Source organism: Camelus bactrianus, chromosome 18 (genome assembly GCF_048773025.1).
Source record: "Camelus bactrianus isolate YW-2024 breed Bactrian camel chromosome 18, ASM4877302v1, whole genome shotgun sequence".
NCBI classification, from domain to species: domain Eukaryota; kingdom Metazoa; phylum Chordata; class Mammalia; order Artiodactyla; family Camelidae; genus Camelus; species Camelus bactrianus.
Genome location: NC_133556.1, coordinates 23,375,640 through 23,397,267, shown reverse-complemented (window position 1 = coordinate 23,397,267; position 21,628 = coordinate 23,375,640). Strand labels below are relative to the sequence as shown.

The following is a 21,628-nucleotide window of genomic DNA, read 5'->3' as shown; positions in this document are numbered from 1 at the left end:
AAGTGGGATGACATCAAACTAAACAGCTTCTGCACAGCAAAGGAAATCATCAACAAAACACAAAGGCAACCTTGGAATGGGAAAAAATACATGCAAACAATTCATTTGATAAGGGGTTAATATCCAAAATATATTAAAAAAAACTCATACAACTCAATAACAAAAAACCCCAAACAATCCAATTAAAAAATGGGCAGAACATCTGAACAGACATTTTCCCAAAGACACACAGATGGACAACAGAAACATGAAAAGATGCCCAACATCCCTAATCATCAGGGAAATGCAAACCAAAACCACAATGAGATGCCACCTCACACCTGCCAGAATGGCTATTATCAAAAACACAAGAAATAGCAAGTGTTCTCGAGAATGTGAGAAAAAGGAACCCTCATGCATACTGGTGGCAATGTAAACTGGTGCAGCCACTACAGAAAACATCTGGAGCTTCCTCAGAAACTTAAAACATGTAACTATTATGCAATCCAACAATTCTGAAGAACATGAAAACAGTAATTCGAAAAGAAACAGGCACCCCCGTGTTCACTGTAGCATTATGTACAATAGCCAAGACATGGAAACCACCTAAATATTCATCAATGAATGAATGGATAGAGATGTGATATGTACACACACAAAGGAAAACAATCAGCCATAAAATGGAATGAAACCTTGCCACCTGCAACAACATGGATGGACCTGGAGGGCATTGTGCTAAGTGAAATAATACAGACAAAGACAAATACCGTATGACCTCACTTACATGTGAAATCTAAAACAAAACAAAGCTCATAGCTACAGAGAACAGACTGGTAACAGGTTGCTAGAGGAGGGGGCTGAGGGTGGGTGAAGGGGACTGAAACGTACAAACTTACAGTTATAAAGTAAGTCATAGGGATCTAATGTACTACGAATATAGTTAGTAATTCTGTCTTAATTTTAATACTGTATTGCATATTTGAAAGCTGTTAGGGGAATAAATCTTAAAGGTCCTTATCACAAGAAAAAACACTTCTCCATGACTCTGTGTGGTGATGGATGTTAAACAGACCTACTGTGATCATTTAACAGTGTATACAAATATCAAATAACCATGATGTGCACCTAACACTAATGTAATGTTCTTTATCAATTATACCTTAAAAAAAAAAACCCCAAAACTACTGAGCGCAAATGTGTGCAAGGCACAGTACCTGCTCCTTGGAGGAAAAGCAAAGGTAAACGAGAGTGCACAGCACTGTTAACAACTGCTCAGGAGCATGGGGTCTGGAATAACCGCGTATGGGTTCAAAACCTGGCTCTGCCACTTACCACCTCAGCCTCTCTGTGCTTCCACTACCTCAACTATAAAATGGGGGCTGACGGTATTTATCTTAAATGAGCTGACGTACGTGAAGTGTCTAGAACAGGGTGGGCATTATATAGATGAGGATGACCATCATCATCATGTTAATACCTCAATCCTCATTCTCTCACCATGGGGACAAGATAATATATTATCTCATGGGGCGGGGGGTCACTAACAGTTGTACACTGGAAAACCCATCATGGAAACTAGCTCTTTATCAGTGGACCTTACCGTCTAGTGAAGCTGTAGGGATCAAATGAGACACCGCATCTACAGTGCTTCAGTGTGCCTGGCACTGAGTAAATGCTCCGTAACTGCTTCCCATGAAGATGAAGATATGGCAGGGAGGAATAGAGGGAGGAGGAGGATACTGATTTTTGCTCAGGGAACGCATGGCCTGATACAGACCACGAGGCGTGAAGGTACCCAGAAGACCGCGCCTCCTAACCCTCCACGCGGTTTCACGCGTGCATTTAGCAGTGGTGGGTCAGCGGCAGGGCGTCAGTCAAGTCCTCAGGAACGTGTGTATCAGCTACAGTGTTAGCGGCAGGAAGATGCCAGAGCTGCAGAGATCTCAAGGGTCTGGTAGTTAATGTCATCATTATTTTCCTGCACTTGCTAATAAGCCAAAGGGGACTGAGTAACTCTCCCTGGAGTGCCCAAACCTTCTCCAAATTGACTAAGTTACTACGGTGATGAAAGCTTCTCCTTCTGAAGAACCAAAACTCAAGATGTGAGCCAACAGCTCAGTGAGAAATGTTTTTAAAAATATGCTTCTGTAAACATAATGAATATAAATCTTAGTATTTCTTAATGTAAAAATGAAACTACTTCATTTAGAATGTTTCTATTTCATTAGAAACTAATGTTAGAATGAACTATCCTAACATTATGAACCAAAGGATTACTGCTATAGTCATAAGAAAATACTAACTTTTCTTAACCATAAAAATCACATGAGGAAGTGCCAATTCCACGAATATATTTAAAACAAATATTTATTTTTAAACCTGTCTGCATACCTTACTAAATGATTAGGCACTACTATAAAAGTACGAACTTTATAAGTACGAACTCATTAAGTCCTTGCAACAATCTTCCATTACATCATCACCTCTATTTTACAGGTGAGAAATCAGAGGTACAAAGGCGACATGCTTTAGACTTGGTAGAACTCAGCTCTAAAACTGCTTTCTCAACTACAGCATAATTATACATTTTTCACAATTAGAACACCTCAAATACATAATAAGAACTGTCCCTAGAGCCTTGCAATTTGGGAACCCCAGCCAGCTGGTGTTAAAAATATCTTCGCCATCCTTACCCGCAGCCCCAACCATCACATTCCTTTACCCTCAAGGGTCAGTCAGTCAGGTGGAAGGTTTATCCCCGCTTCTGCATCCTTCTTCACTCCTTGGCTGTCACCTTGTGACTTCTTTTCTCATCGCATGCTGACACCACATTAATTTAAATCTGATTTCATTTGAACACAAATGCTGGGACAGCTCCAGCAGTCTCTCCCAGAACTTTGAACAGGAAACCTATACATGCAAGGCAATTAATCTGCTTGCTTATGAGAAGAGAAATCCAGACAAGGTATTGGATAGCGAGTAAATCGATGAAGTATTTTTCTGTCTGTGTTTGTCAAGGAATATCTGCGATTCATTTAAACTTCAGGTTTTCACTCACCAACTGACAGGCATGCTTAATCCTCTCCACAATCCCATCAAGTCCCAAGTATTGTAAAGACAACCACAGGGGCAGGGCACGGAGTTTGTCTGCTGGCTTATTTGATGTAAGACCGGCAACTAAAGTCTAAAAGAGCCAAAATGAGTTTATTAATCAAAGCCAATGAAGTCACACAGCACAACTAACCAGTTACCATTTACCACGCACTTAGTCTGTGTCAGATGCTATGCCAGGCACTTGGCTTGCATTATTCATTTGCTCTTCCAACAACTCTGTGAGGTAAGTATTCTCAGCAACTTAGCTCAGAGACCTTGCTTTGTCCAAGGGTTCACGGCTAAGGTGTGGCAACACCAGGATGAAAATCCAGATGGGTCACATCCCAGAACCAGAGCCTCTTAGCCATTTAAGAGGCAGCTCCTTCCAAGGCTGTTCTGAGCATCCTCAAGTACCTGGCCATTACCTGTGCAAGGCACTTGAGAAAAATCACTGAAAGCTTGTTTTGCACATGCCTATCACTGACTGATCCACTATCAAGAACCACCACTGTGCTTTTAAAAAACGTATCATATTATAAACTTTTAGACAATGTGGATGATGTGTTTTAAGTATTAAAATACTCTGAATCATTAATTCCACTTCTGGGAACCTAGTCTAAGAAAATAATTTGAAACACAGAAAGATGCTCATTATTTCAGTAACAAAAAGTTGAAAACAGCCTTAGAATTATTAAATAAATAGCGGTATTTAAGTGATGGAAATATTATACAGTGATAAAAAGTTCTTCATACACATGGGGAAGTATGGGGAGATAAATAGAAAAAGATATATGGTATAGTTTCAATTATGTTAAAAAAATTTTTTTTTGGAAAAAAAAAGTCACAGAGGTAGCGTCAAGGAAAATTTCAATTTCTCCTTTTTCTGTATCTTGCCCGCAGACCCAACAATGTTCCTCAGCCATCCGCACTGCCTCCCAGTGGGAGCAAGCTTACCAGGGCAGGATCGTCGTGTTTATAAAGGGTAACGGCGGGAACAGCTGGCAAACCCAGCCATGGGCCCGGAGTCAGGGTCATGCTATCGCACTTGGTCGCGGCCTACCACAGAGAGAACAACTCCTTGTTAGACTATCAAGATACACCAACCCAGCACCCTCCTCCATTCATAAAAACCGTGAAGAGCCATCAGGGATTAAGTGATTTTAAATTCCTTTTTAAAAACACAGTATTTAGTAAATCAGCAACTTACCAGCACTGACGAGGAGACATAACCTAGAGCCAGTGTTGCCAGATTCACACTGGAAGGAAAAACACACATCTAAGAACTAATTGTTTACTGCTGCTTATTCATGAAATATGTACTTTCAAAAAAACCCCAAAACCAGAAAGTTTGTGTTAATCCAAGTGACATATATTTACATGCCTTTCAGCTATGTTGGTACCTTTTATAACAGCAACATAAAGTGTGGTATACACAAATTTCAGGAAAACCTCAAAAATGAATTTTAATCCAAATACATTTCAGGGGATGTCTTCTGCTTATTTAGTGTAATGGGTGTCTCATGTTCTATCTTTGATAGGTATTATTTCCCAGTCATCATTTTTCCCAGAGGGACAGAACTGAAAAGCAATGCACCGTGTGTGACGTGCTGGGAAGAGACCACCTGAGCTGCCCTGCGGCTCCTCCCCACTCTGCTCTCAGCTCCCACAGCCTGCCGGGAAACCACTCAATCTCCTCTCTGAGACCACGGCTTTGCTCCAGAGGTGGGCAAATAACCTAACCATCCCAGTATCACATCTCCCTGGCCACAGTGACTGGATCAGGATGAAACTTCTGCTAGGGCTTCCGACCCTCTGGACACACACCTGGAAAGGTGGCTGGAAGGGCTGCAGCTACTCTGCACCATAATCGGAGAGTCTGTCTACAGGTGGAACCGACGTGGAGGAAGTTCAGCCAAGTGACCGAGGGGGGCGGAAGGGGAGACACTGAGTCATGGTTGACGTTGCGCCTAAGGCCAGTCCTGTCACTAGCCTTCTCAGTTATGTGAGCCAATAACATCTCTTCTTGCTTAAGCCAATTTGGATAATTTTGTCATCTGCAACCCAAAGAGCCCTCAGTGATAAATGTCACAACAGAGTGAGCACCCGGATGTCCGCTCTTCCTGGGCACGCTGTGCAGGGCCCCCGTAGAGCCAAACTCCCCTCCACTCACCCCTCCACGTGAAGCCATATGCCGTACTGCTCACAGAGTTCTTTCAAACGCCCAATCTTATCTGTGTGCCCTACTGCTGCAGTTCCTAGGATAAAACACACACAAGCGGATACTACAAGGAACAAATATTTTCTGAGTCTTTATAGCATGATAAAAGCATCTAAATACGTTATCTCCCCATGAGGGAGGTAACGTATCTCTGATTTTCTTTGTGGACTGGCTTAAAATCAACTTTTGCAAACTGATTTTTCAAGTTTCAGCGTGCGTACTCTTCATTACGTGTATCTATAAAATCAAGCTTGTTCACTGCGTTATTTAAATCCTATATATACTTATTTTCTATCTACTTGATCTGCTGTTTCATGAGAAATATATTCAGGTCTCCCACCAAGATCGTGGGTTTGTCAATTTATGCTTATGTTCTATCAATTTTTCTTTACTATTCCCTCATTATATTTCAAAGTTATACCCATAAGCATTCATAGCTATCATCTCTCTAAGCAGATGACATGAATTATTACTAACATGAAAGCTATTTTATCTCACACCAACCTTGCTGCAGTACTTCTGTTCTATTAGCACTTGCCCAAGATATCCCTTTTCCATTCTTACTTTTTGTCGCTTTCTGGATTGTTTTTATTCATGTGTGTCCTTTATAAAAAATACGTAGATGAATCTGAAGGGTTTTTTTTTAAACCTAATTTGAGAGGTTCTTTGTTTTAATGTAGAAAGCCTTCTGAAGTCAGTCTAAATATATTAAACATGTCGACCCATTCCCCTGGTGATCTGCTGACATTACAGGTTTTATTGGGCAGATCCTCCTCACAGAGCATCAGGCCTAAATTTCCAGTAAGCAGAACCCACCTAGTAAGATTTCAAATGCTCAGCAACTTCTTCAAACACGACTAATACAAGTGCTTCTTTTGCAGGGGTTATATGAGGAAAAGGGCTGAAAACTTTTCCCCCCACAAAAATCTGTCTCAAATAAAAAAAAAAATCTTAACTGACTCATAGTTGAAGCAAAATCACAAGTCAACGCATGGGTTGTATCACACGACCCTTCCATCAAAACATAAAAGCACATTCAGGTTCTTTTTTGGCAACGTCTGCTGGCTAACCACTGGGATGTGGACTCCAGTGAGGGCAATGCAGTCAAACTGGCAAATCACTCAATCACACGTTCACTGCAGCCTCTCCCATCCATCAAGTGACTGACAGTAAATTGGTTATGTTTCTTTTTTCAACTCACAATGTACTAAGTCAGGCAGGAAGTGGTAGTTTTTCCGCCAGCAGTAAGGTGGACATGTGTCTTTTCTGTTTATTATTTTCTTAAAATAATCAGCTTTACTGATTGAAGTATAATTCACATACAATAAAATCCACTCATTTAAGGGTATGGTTGAATGAGTTTTGACAAATGTATAAAGTGTGTCAACACCGTCACCCTAAAAGCTCCCTCATCCCTCCTGAGGCTTCACTCTTCTCTCTATTCCTCACCGGCTCCAGACAACTCTGATCTGTTTTGTCATTATGTAGTTTTTTTCTTCTTAGGATTCCATATAAAGGGAATCACAGACTATGTAACTTTTTTTAAGTCTGCATTTTGGCCCTTCGCATGCTTTTGAAATTCATCCGTGTTGATATGTGCATATCAGTAGATATTTCCATTTATTAGTATCCCCCGATGTGTTCACAACACAATCTGTTTATCCCTTCGCCATGGATAAGGGCGTCCTGGTTGTTTCCGGTGATGAATACCGCATCCCTACAGCAGCTTAAGAGCTCCAGTAACTCTGTGTCCTCACCAGTGTCTGGCATTGTACTTTTAAAGTTTTCTCCGTTCTTTTTTTTTTAATTTTAATTTTAATTTTTTTGGTGGGGGAGGAGGGAATTAGGTCTATTTATTTATTTTTAGAGGAGGTACTAGGGATTGAACCCAGGACCTTGTGCATGCTAAGCACGCGCTCTACCACCTGAGCTTCCCTTCCCCCCAAATTTTCTCCATTCTAACAGCTCATTGTGGTTTTAATTTGCATTTCTCTAATGACTAACAATGTTAAGCATCTTTTCAATTACTTACACATTCATTTATTTTCTTTGGTAAAGTATCTACTCAAATCTCTTGTTCACTTTAAAAACTGTGTTGTTATCTACTTAATATTGAATTGTAAAACTTCCTTATATATATTTTGGATACAGTCCTTTATAAAAAAAAATTGTCTTGTAAATATTTTCTTTCTCTCAGGCTGTAACTTGCTTATTTTCTTATCAGGGACTTCTGAATAGCAGAAGCTTTTAATTTTTAATCAAGTCCAATTTATGGTTCTGCCTTTTGTGTCTGAGGAAATCTATGCCTAAGTCAAATCACTAGGATTTTCTATATTTTATTCTAGAAGTTTTCTCATTTTGGCTCTTATGTTTAACCCTGTGAACCATTTATAATTAATTTTTGCATATAGAATGAGGTAAGGGTTAAGAGTCAATTTTTTTCCATATGGATATCCAACTGTTCCAAAACCATGGGTGGAAAAGACTATCCTTTCTAAGTTACCTTGGCATCTTTGCCAAAAAAATCAAGTGCCCATACACGTGTGAATCTACTTCTGAACCCTCTATTCTCTTCAGTTAATCTCATACTCTCAATTATTTTTAGCTAAAATTCAGATAGAGTAAGTCTTCCAATTTTATTCCTTTTCAAAATTGTTTTGCTATCCTTAGATCCTTTGTATTTCCATATTTTATAATCAGCTTATCAATTTCTATAAGAAACTATAGCCTACTGAGCTTTCGATAGAGACTGAGTTGAATCTACAGACTGATTTGAGAGGTGTGACTTAATAATACTGAATCTTCCAACCAAAGCAAATGGCATATTGTTCTATTTATTTGAGTCTTCTAGAATTTCTCTCAGCAACATTTTGTAGTTCTCAGTATACAGATCTTGCATTATTTTGTGAAAATTTATCTATAAAGTTTTTTTGATACTCTTATGAATGGCATTTTAAATTCAATTTCAGCCGCTCAATTGCTATTGTACGGAAATCCTGCAGCCTTCATAGATTCGCTTATTAGTTCCAGTGGCTGTTCTCCGTGGTTTCCTTAGGACCTTCTATCTATACAATCATGCCGTCTGCAACAGACAGTTCGTTCTTCTTTTCCAATCTGTATGTCATTTAATTATTTTTCCTGCCTTACTGCACTAGCTAGAACTTCAAGTACAATGCTGAATATAATCTGGTAAGCAGAGTAGAAAGTAGTAGTTCACCTGACGTCTAGAAGGCGGACACTCAAGTATTTAAAAACTCAATTTAGAAAGGAAGGAGTAGAGAAGCACTTACGACCTAAATGAAAAAAATATATATACAAACAAGGTACTCTCCAAACAAACCAACAATTAAAGGGCATCTAGTAAGCCAGAACTCCAGGGTTACAATTCTCACCACAGTGCTGATACAGACTATCCTGAACACGTGGCACACAAACATTTCTTGAGACTTGGTCTGTTTTAGGTGAAGTTCCTCGCCTCTTTCTTCTATGTACAAAATGGAACACTCAGGTTCATGATACCCACCAGCATTTGCAACAAGCAACAGGGGCAGTCTTCCTCGTTCTATATCATCTTTAATCAGTTTCTCCAGGAAGGCAACATCCTGGGATGAAAAGACAAACCACAAAAACATGAGACAACCAACATGAAAGCTATACAATGAAAAATTGTAACTTTCAAAAGAAGATGACTCTTAAAATTTATCAAATCAATTCTTGACAATTTTCCTTTTTCCTCCAATGATAGATGTGAAAATAAACCATTTTCCTTAAAGACTAACTAGAAAAATCAATTAAATGAGATCAAAGTTAAAAACTACATATACAGAACCAACATTTTTCTAGTTTTAAACATTTATGTTAAAAAAAAGTTTTCTCAACCACCCAAAAACAGCTAAAAATGTATCTCTAATATTACTCGTTGATGTAGCTGAACCAGAAAATCTACCTTGAAAGAGACATGCAGAACCCTAAAACCTACCCCTTTTGCTTCTGACTTCAGGATGGAAAGGCTTATCACTTGCATGTCTAAAAGTAATCGAATCCCAAGGATTCCAGTAAAGAACCTCAATTTCAAAATCTGCCCACTCATAAAGGCAGGCACCAGTGATAACCATCTGAAAGGATGAGCTTCAGGAGGAATTTCCAGCACTTAATTGGACTCCATGTTTCTTTTTTCTTTTTTTGTCTCTCAGAAAGAAAAAAAAAATTTTTTTTTTAATGAAAGTACTAGGGATTGAACCCAGGACCTTGTGCATGCTAAGCACACGCTCTACCGCTGAGCTATACCCTCCCCTCTAGACTCGATACTTCTACTTAAGGCAGGTAATACAGTGATTACAAGATCCCTTAAGAGCCAGGTGCTCCTGATCTTGATGCCAGACAATCTCCATGGACATTCAAACCTGGAAGCATGTTTTTTTTTTATGCAATGGGAAGATCTAAGCAATACATGAATAAGCGAATAATTATCTGGAGGCCAGCAAACAGAATTTCAGTTGAAAAGAAGGCACAGTTTCAAAACATAATTCTGTATTATCTGACAAACCACAAGGAGAACTCACCATTTGATGCTGGGACCCAAACATAGTGTTACAGGGCACACGACACAAGCAGGGGAAGGGCAAGCCAAGCTGCAAGAAGAAAGATACCATTTTACAACAGAGACCTTTGTCACTATTCACTTAGGCCCCCAAAAGATTGTGGCTGTAAGACAAGTCACAATTATTCTTTTTAAACAATCTCTCTCTTTAGGAACTCTTGATACTATAGGTAGATGTTAAAGTATATCTACAAAGTAAAGCCAAAAAAAGGATAAAATTCCCAGGAGATGTCTTTTAAGAGAATATAGACAATGTAAAAATTTCTAAATGAGTCAACTAAATGAATAACTAACAACTCTCTTACTAAATGAGTAACTATCTTTGTTGTACTCTAGAATATACCAAAAAACAAAAACAAAAACTTTTCCAAATGGAGAAATAAACTGAGCCCTGAGAATTTTGGGGAGATAATTTAGATAACTCCTCCAAGCATTCAAACCAGCGAAAGGGAACAGTATCTTATTTATGGGTCCACCTGCTCCTAAAAAGCAGTAAATCCAGACTAGCAGATGTACACTTCTTAAGAGAAAGGAAGTCACTGTTATGGAGGAGACAGTAATTGTCAAATAAATTTTATATTCTTCATTTTTAACCTCCAAATCCTTGAGGAATTTAAGGTTTAGAATTTTTTTTAACATTTGCAGCATATTGCTCTGTATAACTAAGCCGTGGAAGTGTTTAAAGACCAAAAATTTAACGAATACTTTATTCACACTTTTTCCCCTTAAAGGACTTTTCTTTTAAATTGTAAAAGTGAAACTCAAGAAAAATAATTAAAAAATATTGAAAAGTGAAAAATCCCCACCCCCATTAAGCCACCAAATCCACCACTGTTAACAGGTTAGTACAGAAGCTTTCAGACATTTTTTAGGCAAAAAATAAGTATTAAATAAATGTATTTTCTAGGTATAAAATACATATGCATACAAGCACGCATACACTTTTTAAAACACGAACATGACCAGCTTCTATATAATGTTCTGCCACCTGCCTTTCCCAAGTAACAGGACACCCTCACACATCTTTTGAAGATTGGATTGCTGTCCCAAGACAGTCTTGAGTCCCTAAGGAGCTTGCCCTACAGTAGGTACTCAATAAGTAATTTGTTTCATTTTTCTACAGGGATATTATAAAACCCCTCATTTTGTAGAGCCTCAAGAAGAGGACATAATTTCTTGCTACCAGTGGCCATAGCTCAGAATCAATTTAAGCCCTGAGTTTCTTCCATCTATCTCCCTGGGACTCCTCCATCTTACAAAAGAGAACCCCTCCGATCCTATGGGTTTTGCCTTAAAACATTCTTGGCCAAGAGTATTAATTTCTTGTCTCAGGGTAGCCCCCTGATCAGGCTACATGCACTATGAACTTTACAAAATGATAATGCCCTTTGATCTAGTAATTCTACACTGGCTCTGAGGAATACAGAAAAAGCCTATGTACAAAGACGCACCGTACAAAGAGCATTTCCTGAAAATGGTCATAAAAAGCAAAAGAACGCAAACACTAACTGTCCAAAAGGGGAAATAGTAAAATATACACTCACTTGAAGGAATATTATGAAGACATTAAAAATAAACTTTACTTTGAGGAATTGGTAAAACATGATATACACCCGTTATAACAGTTAAGTGAAAAAAGCCAGATATAACCGTGTTAAAAACACAGACACTCTTTGATTAGTCTAGAAAGAAAGAAAGTAAAATGGTGACTGTGGTTGCCTTTGGGTAATAAAAATAAATAAATAAATTCACTAATACACATTTATTTTATAATGACAAAATAAGCATATAAGAAAATCAACTTTCTTTTCACTTGAAAAGAACAGCAGCTAAAGAAATGGGTCCACACACTTGAAAAAGTTCCAGGACAGAACAAAACATCATTTCTTTAAAACATTCACCTGATACCACATTACCTGATTACAAAGGTACTGGCCCAGGCCAGGCCTAGCAGCGGCACTAAGATATATAACAGGTTTCTTGTTATGTAACACATTGAACCCATCCACCACAAAGTCTTCATAACGAGAGTGAATGGCAAGCCTACAGATCTTTGCAAGTCCTTCTCTTTCTTCTTCATGGAAATAAGCACAGCCATTTTCATACCTGTTAAGAAACACTCATATGTCAGTATGTTCTTACCTCTGTTTAAATCAGATTTTATATTCCAGTCTGGTAACCATGTAAGTAATTCTTTTCTCAACCTAGAAACTGTCACCTAGATCAGACAGGAGCCACCTTCATCTCAGGTGGCTGACAACTCCTTGCAGATGGAGTCATATAGAACAGAGGCCAGGACACTTCATCCACATCCAACTCCAGAAAGAACAGAAACTATGAAAACCAGCAGAGAATGGGAATCCCTCAGATATAGAGAGAGCTAAAGATCATGGTTTGACTTATTTTACAAGAAAGCCGCCATTGGATAAAGCAGGCACGGTTCTTAGCAGAGTTTCAGCCCTAAAATATTCAAAGTAAAATTGTCAAAAATGCTAATTAGGCTAACTTTTGCTTTCACTATTATCTCCTTGGGGCCTTTTATTCTTTTCAATCTCCAAGAGAAGGAGAGAGAGAGAATTTCAATTACAGATGTTGGATTTTTATCAGAACTGAAGAAAATTTCTCCTTTGCTATATGTAAAGCAAACTCATACTCTCACTAGTAAGCTCTTTACCAACATTTGAAAGTGAGTCTCCCAAGTTAAATGTTCCAATGTTAGGTAAATATTCCTTTCCCATAAAAGTAATAAAATAAACATAAAAACACCATTGGTCCTGTGTCTTCTACTGACTCCTTAATCTACTAGAATTCCTTAATAATGCCAATATTATCACAGTATAAAGCAAATTTCAGTTGCATAACACACACTCATCTTTCTTATGACAGCACAAGGCACCAAGGCACCAAGGCACCAAGGCACAGCAAATACTTTGACTAAAAATATCTGAATCCAACCAGGGAGGGTATAGCTCAGTGGTATAGAGTGCACGCTTAGCATGCAAGAGGCCCTGGGTTCAATCCCCCATACATCCATTAAAATAAATAAATAAACCTAATTACCTACCGCCAAATAAAATAAATAAAAAATATCCGAATCCATTTCACCACTATATCTTCCATCAGCATGTGCCAATCAGGAATCCTAAAAATAAGTCACTGTGGACATTATCCAACAAGCATGTGCTTATATTCTCAGCTCTTTACATATATTCATTCATTCATTTCAGTTCTTTTAATCCTCACAACAATGTCATCAACTAGATACTAATGCTGTCCCCATTTCATAATAACGAAACTGAGGCATGGAGCGGTTAAGCAGCCCTTCCAAAAGGAAAGGGAAGAGGCAGATTTGAACCCAGGTAGCCAAAAAAGAGATCTCTCACAGTCTACACCCAACTCATAAATGTCTTTACTGGGAAAGGAAAACTCATTACCTGAAAATTCTGCATAGCCATAAGGTAGTGTCTGAAAGTATCCGAGTTGTAAGTTTTCTCAGCTTTTCTTTGTCCAGAGTTGAAATATAAGCCCCCAGACTGTGTCCCAACAAAGCAATATGACCTTGTTCTCCAATATGCTGGATCCTGCCAACCAAATTTCATTAGATTAAAAAAGAAGTTACTAGTCAAACATAAATAAATAAAACTTAGAGACAGTATTCCAGGTATTTCTGTCAGATTTGAAATCCACTTAATGTGGACTAGAAGGCAGAAATAGAAATAAATTTAGAAAATTCAATGCATATAAGGTATAAATAGTCAGAGGAAATTTTTTTTAAAGTCAAGTCCTAGGAGATAAATAGCTTTTTTATTGCATACCTACTAAATATACAAACTGTTTTTGAATAATTTTCTCCAAAAGTACTTTTAAAATTAAGTACCAGTTGTAAGAACTGTGGGGAGTAGAGCTGAGCTAAGATGTACAGAAAATAATTTTAGAATCATTAGATGAAGACCAGTTCCCTGCATTAAACAGCTATTTATAACAATACAGCAAATTCAAGGGGAACTAGGTATTGCTTTATATGTAATTAAAATGGATGGACTAATTTCCCTTATAAGGAATAAATATAATAAAGAAAAAGACAAAAAAATCAAACAGGATACTGGACAAAGAAAACAGCTCACAGAAATGGAAAACACACAAAAAAAGTCACTAAACCTAGTTTATAAGGAAACTGCAAATTAAAACTGCTGAAATATCATTTCTTACCTATCAGACTGACGATTAATGCTGATCCTTAAATTTGCTAACACCCTTGCAGGCAAAGGTGTGGGGAAAGAGGTGCTCTCATACATTGTGGGCGGGAAGGTAAACTGGCACAACTTCACAAAGGGCAATTTGGCAATACCTGTCAACATTACATATGCACAAACTTATCTGGCCCACTTCTAGGACTTCAATCCCCAGAAACACTTGCTTCTATTACAAATGACACATGTAGAAAGTCAGGCTGCAGCAATGTTTGCAAAACATGACGAGGAGACTAGTTAAATAAAACATGGCTCATCCATTCAAAGTAACACTAAATAGCTCTTAAAGGAGCTGATATGCCAGGAACGCCAAGACACAAATGAAGAAAGCAAGGCACAGAACAATGGGCACAGTATTTAGGAATTGGAGAGGAGTAAGCACAGACATCCTGCTTGTGCATACATATAAACAGAGTATCTCTGAAGAATACACAAGAAACTGGCAACACTTTAGAAAGGAGAACAAGGTAGTCCAGCAGAGGTGAGAAGGAAAACGCTCTTTGTATACGTCCTTCGTATCTTCTGAAATTTGCATCGGGAGAACACATTACTTACTCTAAAAAATTAAATTTAAAACAAAGAGAAAATGAAACTAAATAAATTGCTTGATAGATGAATAAATAAAATAAAATAAACAGATGATTCACAGACAATGTGGCCTGCCACCACTGAATCCAGCTGCAGCCCTTCTTAGCCATCAGAGGCACAGGCACAAGCACAGAAGCGACCAGAAACAGAAAAGCACAGTGGTTATTCTCTAGTCCCTGTGCCAGTCCCTCCTTAAGATATAATGCCATAAAAACTACAAGATTTTAGTAAATGACTTCCTTTTACAAAATATATTATCTAGAATATATAAATGTCCCTCTGAAAAGAAAAAAGTGAACATTGCTTTAATATCGTGTATAACTAGGAATGAAATATAGCTCATTATTGCAGCCACTGGTAAGAATGAAATCATTATCAAAATCAAGAACATGTATACTTTCAAAGACAAGCTGCCAACTGTTCTCCATTACCGGGTGCTCTGGGGCTCCTCATCTTCATCTCCGTGCATCAGATTCTGAACTAGCTGGAGGATGCTCACCATGTCTTGTCCACTGCAGAACAGAAAGAGTTGACAGACAGGTGGAAACAACACACATCCCCCACCTCTCACTATTTCTCTCATCTAAATTAGCTTTGATAAGTTTTCTTTTTCAATTGAGTAGCTACAACAGAAATAGTATGTTTTGAGATATAGAATACATTTTTTTAATTTAAGTATAGTCAGCTTACAGTGTGTCAATTTCTGGTGTATAGCATTGTGATACAGAATATATCTTTTTAAAAAAAATCTCAAATTATTAACTGAATTCTGAATGTAACTTAACTTGTGATTAATTAAATCTTCTACCTAAATTTGAATTTGATTTTTTTTTAACATTTTACCAGCTTTAGCAGTATTTCTCTATTTATTGATTTGAATCTTGAAGACTATTTAATAAGCAGGGCCAAGAGAGTCCTCAAAAGATGCTGGAAGGTCACCGAAGCAGCACAAATACTCTAATGTCACTGGTATATCTAGTTTCCCTCCATGAAGGAGTCTTGTCTATTTATTCTAACTTACACATGAAATGCAAGCATCATTTATTACCACCTCTTCCCCAAGCTAGGAAACTGCAGATTTGCTTAAAGTGTAAAAAAATTTACTTCTATTCAATATACATTTTAAAATGCTCATGACATGAGGAGGTAAAAACTTAGGAGGAATGTGAATGGTTGAAGTTGTAAGCAATGGCAGGGCAACTTGCAAAACATGTGATGACAAAATACTATCACTCCATTAATGAGAATATGACTAATGAAAAGTTCTCTCTTTCGAATAAGCCCCGTGAAAACAATGTCCCAAAACCCACCCTCCTCAAGGTGCTGGTCTTTATGCATGAGGGACTCTGGTCCTTGGGCACTGTGTAGAGATTAGGCCACGTGACCTGCAGCAAGCTACAGAGACTCACAAGCCCTACAGTACAGAATTGTGCGGATGCAGGTAGTCCATGGGAAGCATCTAATGCGGTGCCTGGTGCAGCGCTAACACAGACGCTGGCTGCTAGCGTCGTTCGCGTGAGTACTCCTGACCAGCGCCTTTAACGCCCTCCCATTCTGAGAGGATCAGGTGTTCCTGGTAGTGCCTCTTCTAGGGGAACTTCGGCGGGACCAGTAGAATCCGTTAAATCCCTTTATGGCCTGGGATGAGGAGATTCATAGGATTTGGTTCCTGTTCTCAGTTGTAGACTGAACTTCGCCCTTAGAGGACTTCAAGTCGGCACCATTCATCCATAAGAGCAGGAATGCTTATTTTAAAATACTAGTATCTGGGTGTGCTACACAGAACATTTACTGGCACACTGGGATCCTTCTTGTATACTTTTCTTTTGCAACCCTGTACATATTCATATTCAGATCAAAGGACAACTTAAGGGAGTTGTACTGTTTACCTAAGTTCAGTTTCCTGGTTGTAAAACAAACAAAAAAATAAGTTTGTCTGAGGGACACTGGGCTAGGACTTTAACTCCAGACTGAGTGCTAACATCCTGTGAAAATGTCAGTCAGGCAGCTACTTATTTTTCTGGTATTTTCCCTGCTAGCTCAAATCACAGACACTTGACGGGTTTACTTTTGTTGCCAAAAAATAGATCATTCTGCTAATAAATGGATAGAGTTGATATTGTCCTTTCATTTACTACATAATAAAATGATAAATCTTATCAAGTTAAAATAAACTCTCACAATAAAGCTCTGTCTACCAAATAGATTACTGGTTTCAAGTATGAACTGAGTATGATAGCTGAGTTATAACTGTGAATTTGTGTATTGCTTCTGAGTCAAAGGTTGTGTGAAATTCTGACCAGGAAATGGGGAGAAGCATTAGGCCCATCACCATCACCAGCCAGCCAAGGACACTTCCATCTTCTGATGTCACACTGCACGTAACTGTACATTTGCTTTGCGCTTATTAGAACTAAACCTGTAAATTAGTGACGGTAAAATCTTGGCTTAAAGATAACGTACACCCTAAGTAAAGGTGCTCATCTTCATCGCCACCTACCTGCCTTGCAATGGCCCTGGAATATCCCCTGATATGAGCTTCTTTCCATTTTCCTCCTCTGTTCTTCTAATTTGAAGGAAATAAAAAACTGTTAAATTTCTAACATTTGAGCATGAACATGTGATAATGTCGCTTATAACCTCTTAGTAACTGATGTAGAACTTGAAACACATTTATCACATCTCCCTCTCCCCACCCCAGGCTGGAGTATAGTTTAGTTTCAGGAAAAGAATATTAAAACAAATAATTTCAACCCATTTTCTGGTTAGTTGATGCCCTAAATGACCTGAATATACAGAAAGAAGTATTTACAGATTCAAGTCAATTTAGTAAGTAAATGAAACTCTTAATAGGCAGAACTGAAAATTATAAGTCCTGCCCTTCAATTTCAAAATCCTTTAATTACAAAGCAGCTTCTACCCAAGACAAATACCAATTTTAAAGTCAGCTGAAGCTAAGTGTGACATTCTGAAACCAAGAGGTGAATTAACAGAAGGAAACCAGTGCCACCAGTTTCATAGCAGGTTGCACACGTTTAATGGGGTCACTTCCGTTCCACAGGCTCACCTCTGACTGTCCTCCAGCATCCTCATGGCCTCCTTCAAGTTTTTTCCCATTTCAGCTAATGTAGGATCTGCTATCTGGGAAACAAATTTTTAAAACGTTAAAATTTAATAACCTTCTATTACTTCTGCAACATAATTCATCCAGAAAAACTAAATGCAAGTCCATTTTCTTCTGGATTTATTATAAAATACGTGGATTATAAAGCACATGTTTGCTTAAAAAATTCCAACAGTAAGAAGGTGTAAGTGTAAGTTTGTGGAGCTAATGAACAACTGACAAGAGAGGTGTCCAAATACTGGCTTCCTGGTTCCTGTTTCTGCCACTTTCTATTACATCACACTGATCTCGCAAGGCATGACAAAATAATCATGCAGCCATATCCGATCAGATTTTTATCCCTGATAGAAAAATCATTTAAAAACAGATGTTTCCAATAAAAATCACGATTTAAATGTAACCACGAGATAGGTTAGATAGAGAGCAATCTGAAAGGGTCTCTGTGCTCTCCGTTGACAACTCTGAGTGGGATGAGGAACAGATAATGGTCAAGAGAATTATCTTGCTCCTCAGTCTACTGGTCATGTTCCTTACCACCTCCATCTCCAAACTCTGATCATCCGGCCAAATGAAAAGATAAACACTTTGCTTCATCAATCACACCTCCATGTTTCATGCTTACAACATCTGCCCTGTCTGAAATGTCCTTGTGCCTTTTATCTATTAAATCATTATTCAATCCTTCCAAGCAATCTTTATGGATAAAACCATTTTTACTTTTTCATATACCTTCTATTGATATCAATACAATTTTTTCTAAACCAAATCTGGACTCATTGCCTGACAAAAATGATTCTTTATGGGGACAACAGGACGGAAGGCTTGAAATTGGGGCCGTTCTAATATGCAACTGCCATTTATCCTTATGATTCCTTACATCCTTTACTGTAAATTGCTTTATAGATGATCTTTCCAGTATAGATATTCTCTCCAATTAGATTATAAGTTTCTTGAAGGCAGCCATTCACACTCCTACGATCTTTGACTTCTCTTATAGGACCAAGGGTCTAAAGTCAGCTTGATACACCGATTGTCATATTACCTCTGACATCCCTTAGCAAGGCATGGTAAATTGCATATCAACATGCTGGCTCTAAGCGCAATACAGCTAACTTTTCCTGTAAGATTGGGACAGATTTTTCAGTTAAGAATAGACAAAGTAGTTAACTTAGTTTAGAATTGTTTCATACAACAATACTTATTTTTAAACACCAGAATCACATGTGATGACAAGGTGCTTACACTGAGAGAGGCAGGAGGGAAACGCAGCTTCATATTCCCCCATCCGAGTCTCTGTCTATACAGCGCACACGCTCACTGAGTGGAATGGCTGACATTTACTCCTACTTTCTTTCAGGGAGTAAAGTGGGGGCGGGGAGGTTGCAGATGGATAGGGAAAATAACACATTTAAATTTGAATAAATTAAATGCGAAGAGGATGTGACTCTAACGCTGCAGACCTTCACGTGCTTGTTAACTGGATAATTCAAAATATAAAATGTTACCCATTTGCAGGATATTAGGCCTCATAGAATGCTCTAAGAAAAAAATGTTCATTGTTCAAATGTTATTGGTTCCTTAAAACTAAAAACCATTCCTCCATAAACTTCTACTGAGGGCAGCCACTACTACCTTATTCACATTTTGTATACCTCTTTCAACGCCAAAGTACTTGTGTGATAGATGTTAATAAACAATAGCAGAGCATCAGCCAGACACAAACCAAAATGAGTGAAGAATTAAGTTGAATAAAGATGTCTGTCATTCAGTATTTAGAAGGAAACTATTTTACAATATTGGGGCAAGGAAAAAATAGTATTCTACGCCAGGTTCCTAAGAAGAATGTCATATTTTTTCAACCCTTAGCACCTAACACAGGGTCTGGCAGAGAAGAAGAGCTCAATAAGATTTGTAACCCTTAATAATTACTAATGCATACTGATGCTCACCATATTCCATACATTATGTAATGAACACCTTTACACGCACTGCTTCCTGGCTAACCCAAAGGCACAGAGTTAGTATGCTTTACAGCCAGAATATAAAACAAGGTCTGTACTGACTACTCTACAACCAGTGCTCTTAACCACCAGGCAAAACTGCTCTTCAATTTTATCAAGTAAGTAAACAAGTAACTCACACCGGGAAAAAGGTCTGTACTCAAAAGTCATGATGAGAGCTAAGGTCTCACTTTAAAGATAATCCTTGCTTGACTGATGTTTTCACCTAGATAAAAAGTCAGTAAACCAGAAGACTTTCCCTACACATCAAATTTCCATTCTACAACAGCCTTAACTAGTTGACCATAAATTTACCACCCAAACCAGAGCATTTTTAAGAGTGCAAGGCAGTAATATTAATAATTAACCCAGGACAATAGGCATAAACTGGGACAGTCCTGGGCAAACCAGGATTTACAGTTACCCTAGCCTTCACTAAAATGCTTACTCCATATCTTAAACCATTATTCCGCCGAGTGAAGGCCATGCCAATGTTTGCAGTGGTGGCTGTACATGAGTTATAAGGTAAAACGAAAGACAACATATAATTTGAAAGGAGTGCACTCGCAGTGCAGGTACAGCCTACGGCACCAGTCTCAATGCTTAAGTCCACACAGTAAACTGCTACAAGAGACTTCTTTTCCTACCTATAAACATATCTGAATACATTTCCCCCTCACTTAAATCCTGAGGACAGTGACCTGACTAAAAATCTAGGGCCGACTAGAAACAATTTCTGAAAAAAGGTTCCTTTATTAACAAAAAAGTCAATAGATTCTAACCATCACTTCTGAGGCCAGTTGGCATTCAGTCTATTTCCTTTCCATCATCTCTCCTACTGCCCTTTAAGCAAGTCAACCCAGGCTGAGTATGAATGTGGCATTTCAAGATGCTTTTCTAGGAAAGGGAGCTGTAGCCAACACAGACTTCTGAGTTAGACTCCTAGGGCCCCCTCTCACTCTGGGTCCCTCAGCCTTAAAGAGGCTTGTAGTAATTATATAGTTTAAAAACAGATCCAAAAAGTGCAACAAAGCGTTTATGGAGTGTGTGTATCTACAGGTTGACCTTCTAAACAGAAAATCACTACATGCTCACTACTGAAAACTCAGAAACAGTTATTAGACTGTTAGTCATTTATAAATTATACTTCAGCTATGGTTGATTCTGCTGTGTAATGATGAGGAGTCAGTATTTTTGCTTCAATTATGTCTAACATAGATGCATGGTATGGCTTAATGCAATTTCCAGGCTTCTCAAGATAACCATTCAATTGTTTGCATGATAACTGTCACAGAACTAGAAAGCTCATTTTCTAACACAAGCCCCACCATTCATCCTTTTATAACCAATTTTTCAACAATCATTTTTATACTAGTTGATTTTCATAACTTTCAGTCAGTGTGGGATATCAAAACATCCTGCCATTATCAGAGGAAATAGTATACATGTAATGTTAAAGTATCATTAAAACTCTCACCATGTAAATGGTGGAGGAAAAAAGTTGAAAGTCAAATGCAAGATAAAACAGTTAAGGAGGTCAGGAAGTAATTTTCAATTTTTCAAAAAAGTTAGTGGGAAATTAAAAATTAATTTGGTATAAGGCTACATAGATTAATAAAAAATTAGTTATTTTTGCTTTTAGCTAAAATTACATCAACTTAGTTATGAAGTAACACAGGTACTATTCCTACCCTTATAATTTGAGAATACATTATATTCACCATTTTATTCTATTTCATTTTAAAAAAACTGCTGGTCATGACCTGCTAAATTGAT

At 38.0% G+C, this 21,628-nt stretch overlaps 1 protein-coding gene across 1 annotated transcript in view; it reads right to left on the bottom strand.

Moving 5' to 3' along the window:
• PDXDC1 (pyridoxal dependent decarboxylase domain containing 1) overlaps positions 1–21,628 on the bottom strand; it is a 44,915-nt gene that overhangs the window by 15,519 nt on the left and 7,768 nt on the right. The window contains exons 2-12 of the mRNA XM_074346309.1: positions 17,796–17,869; positions 17,229–17,294; positions 15,160–15,240; positions 13,325–13,471; positions 11,807–11,996; positions 9,853–9,921; positions 8,814–8,892; positions 5,243–5,327; positions 4,280–4,328; positions 4,027–4,128; positions 3,038–3,163 (exon numbers count right to left, since the gene is read on the bottom strand). Coding sequence (XP_074202410.1) covers positions 3,038–3,163; positions 4,027–4,128; positions 4,280–4,328; positions 5,243–5,327; positions 8,814–8,892; positions 9,853–9,921; positions 11,807–11,996; positions 13,325–13,471; positions 15,160–15,240; positions 17,229–17,294; positions 17,796–17,869 — 1,068 coding nt within the window. The remainder of the gene's footprint in view (positions 1–3,037; positions 3,164–4,026; positions 4,129–4,279; positions 4,329–5,242; positions 5,328–8,813; positions 8,893–9,852; positions 9,922–11,806; positions 11,997–13,324; positions 13,472–15,159; positions 15,241–17,228; positions 17,295–17,795; positions 17,870–21,628) is intronic.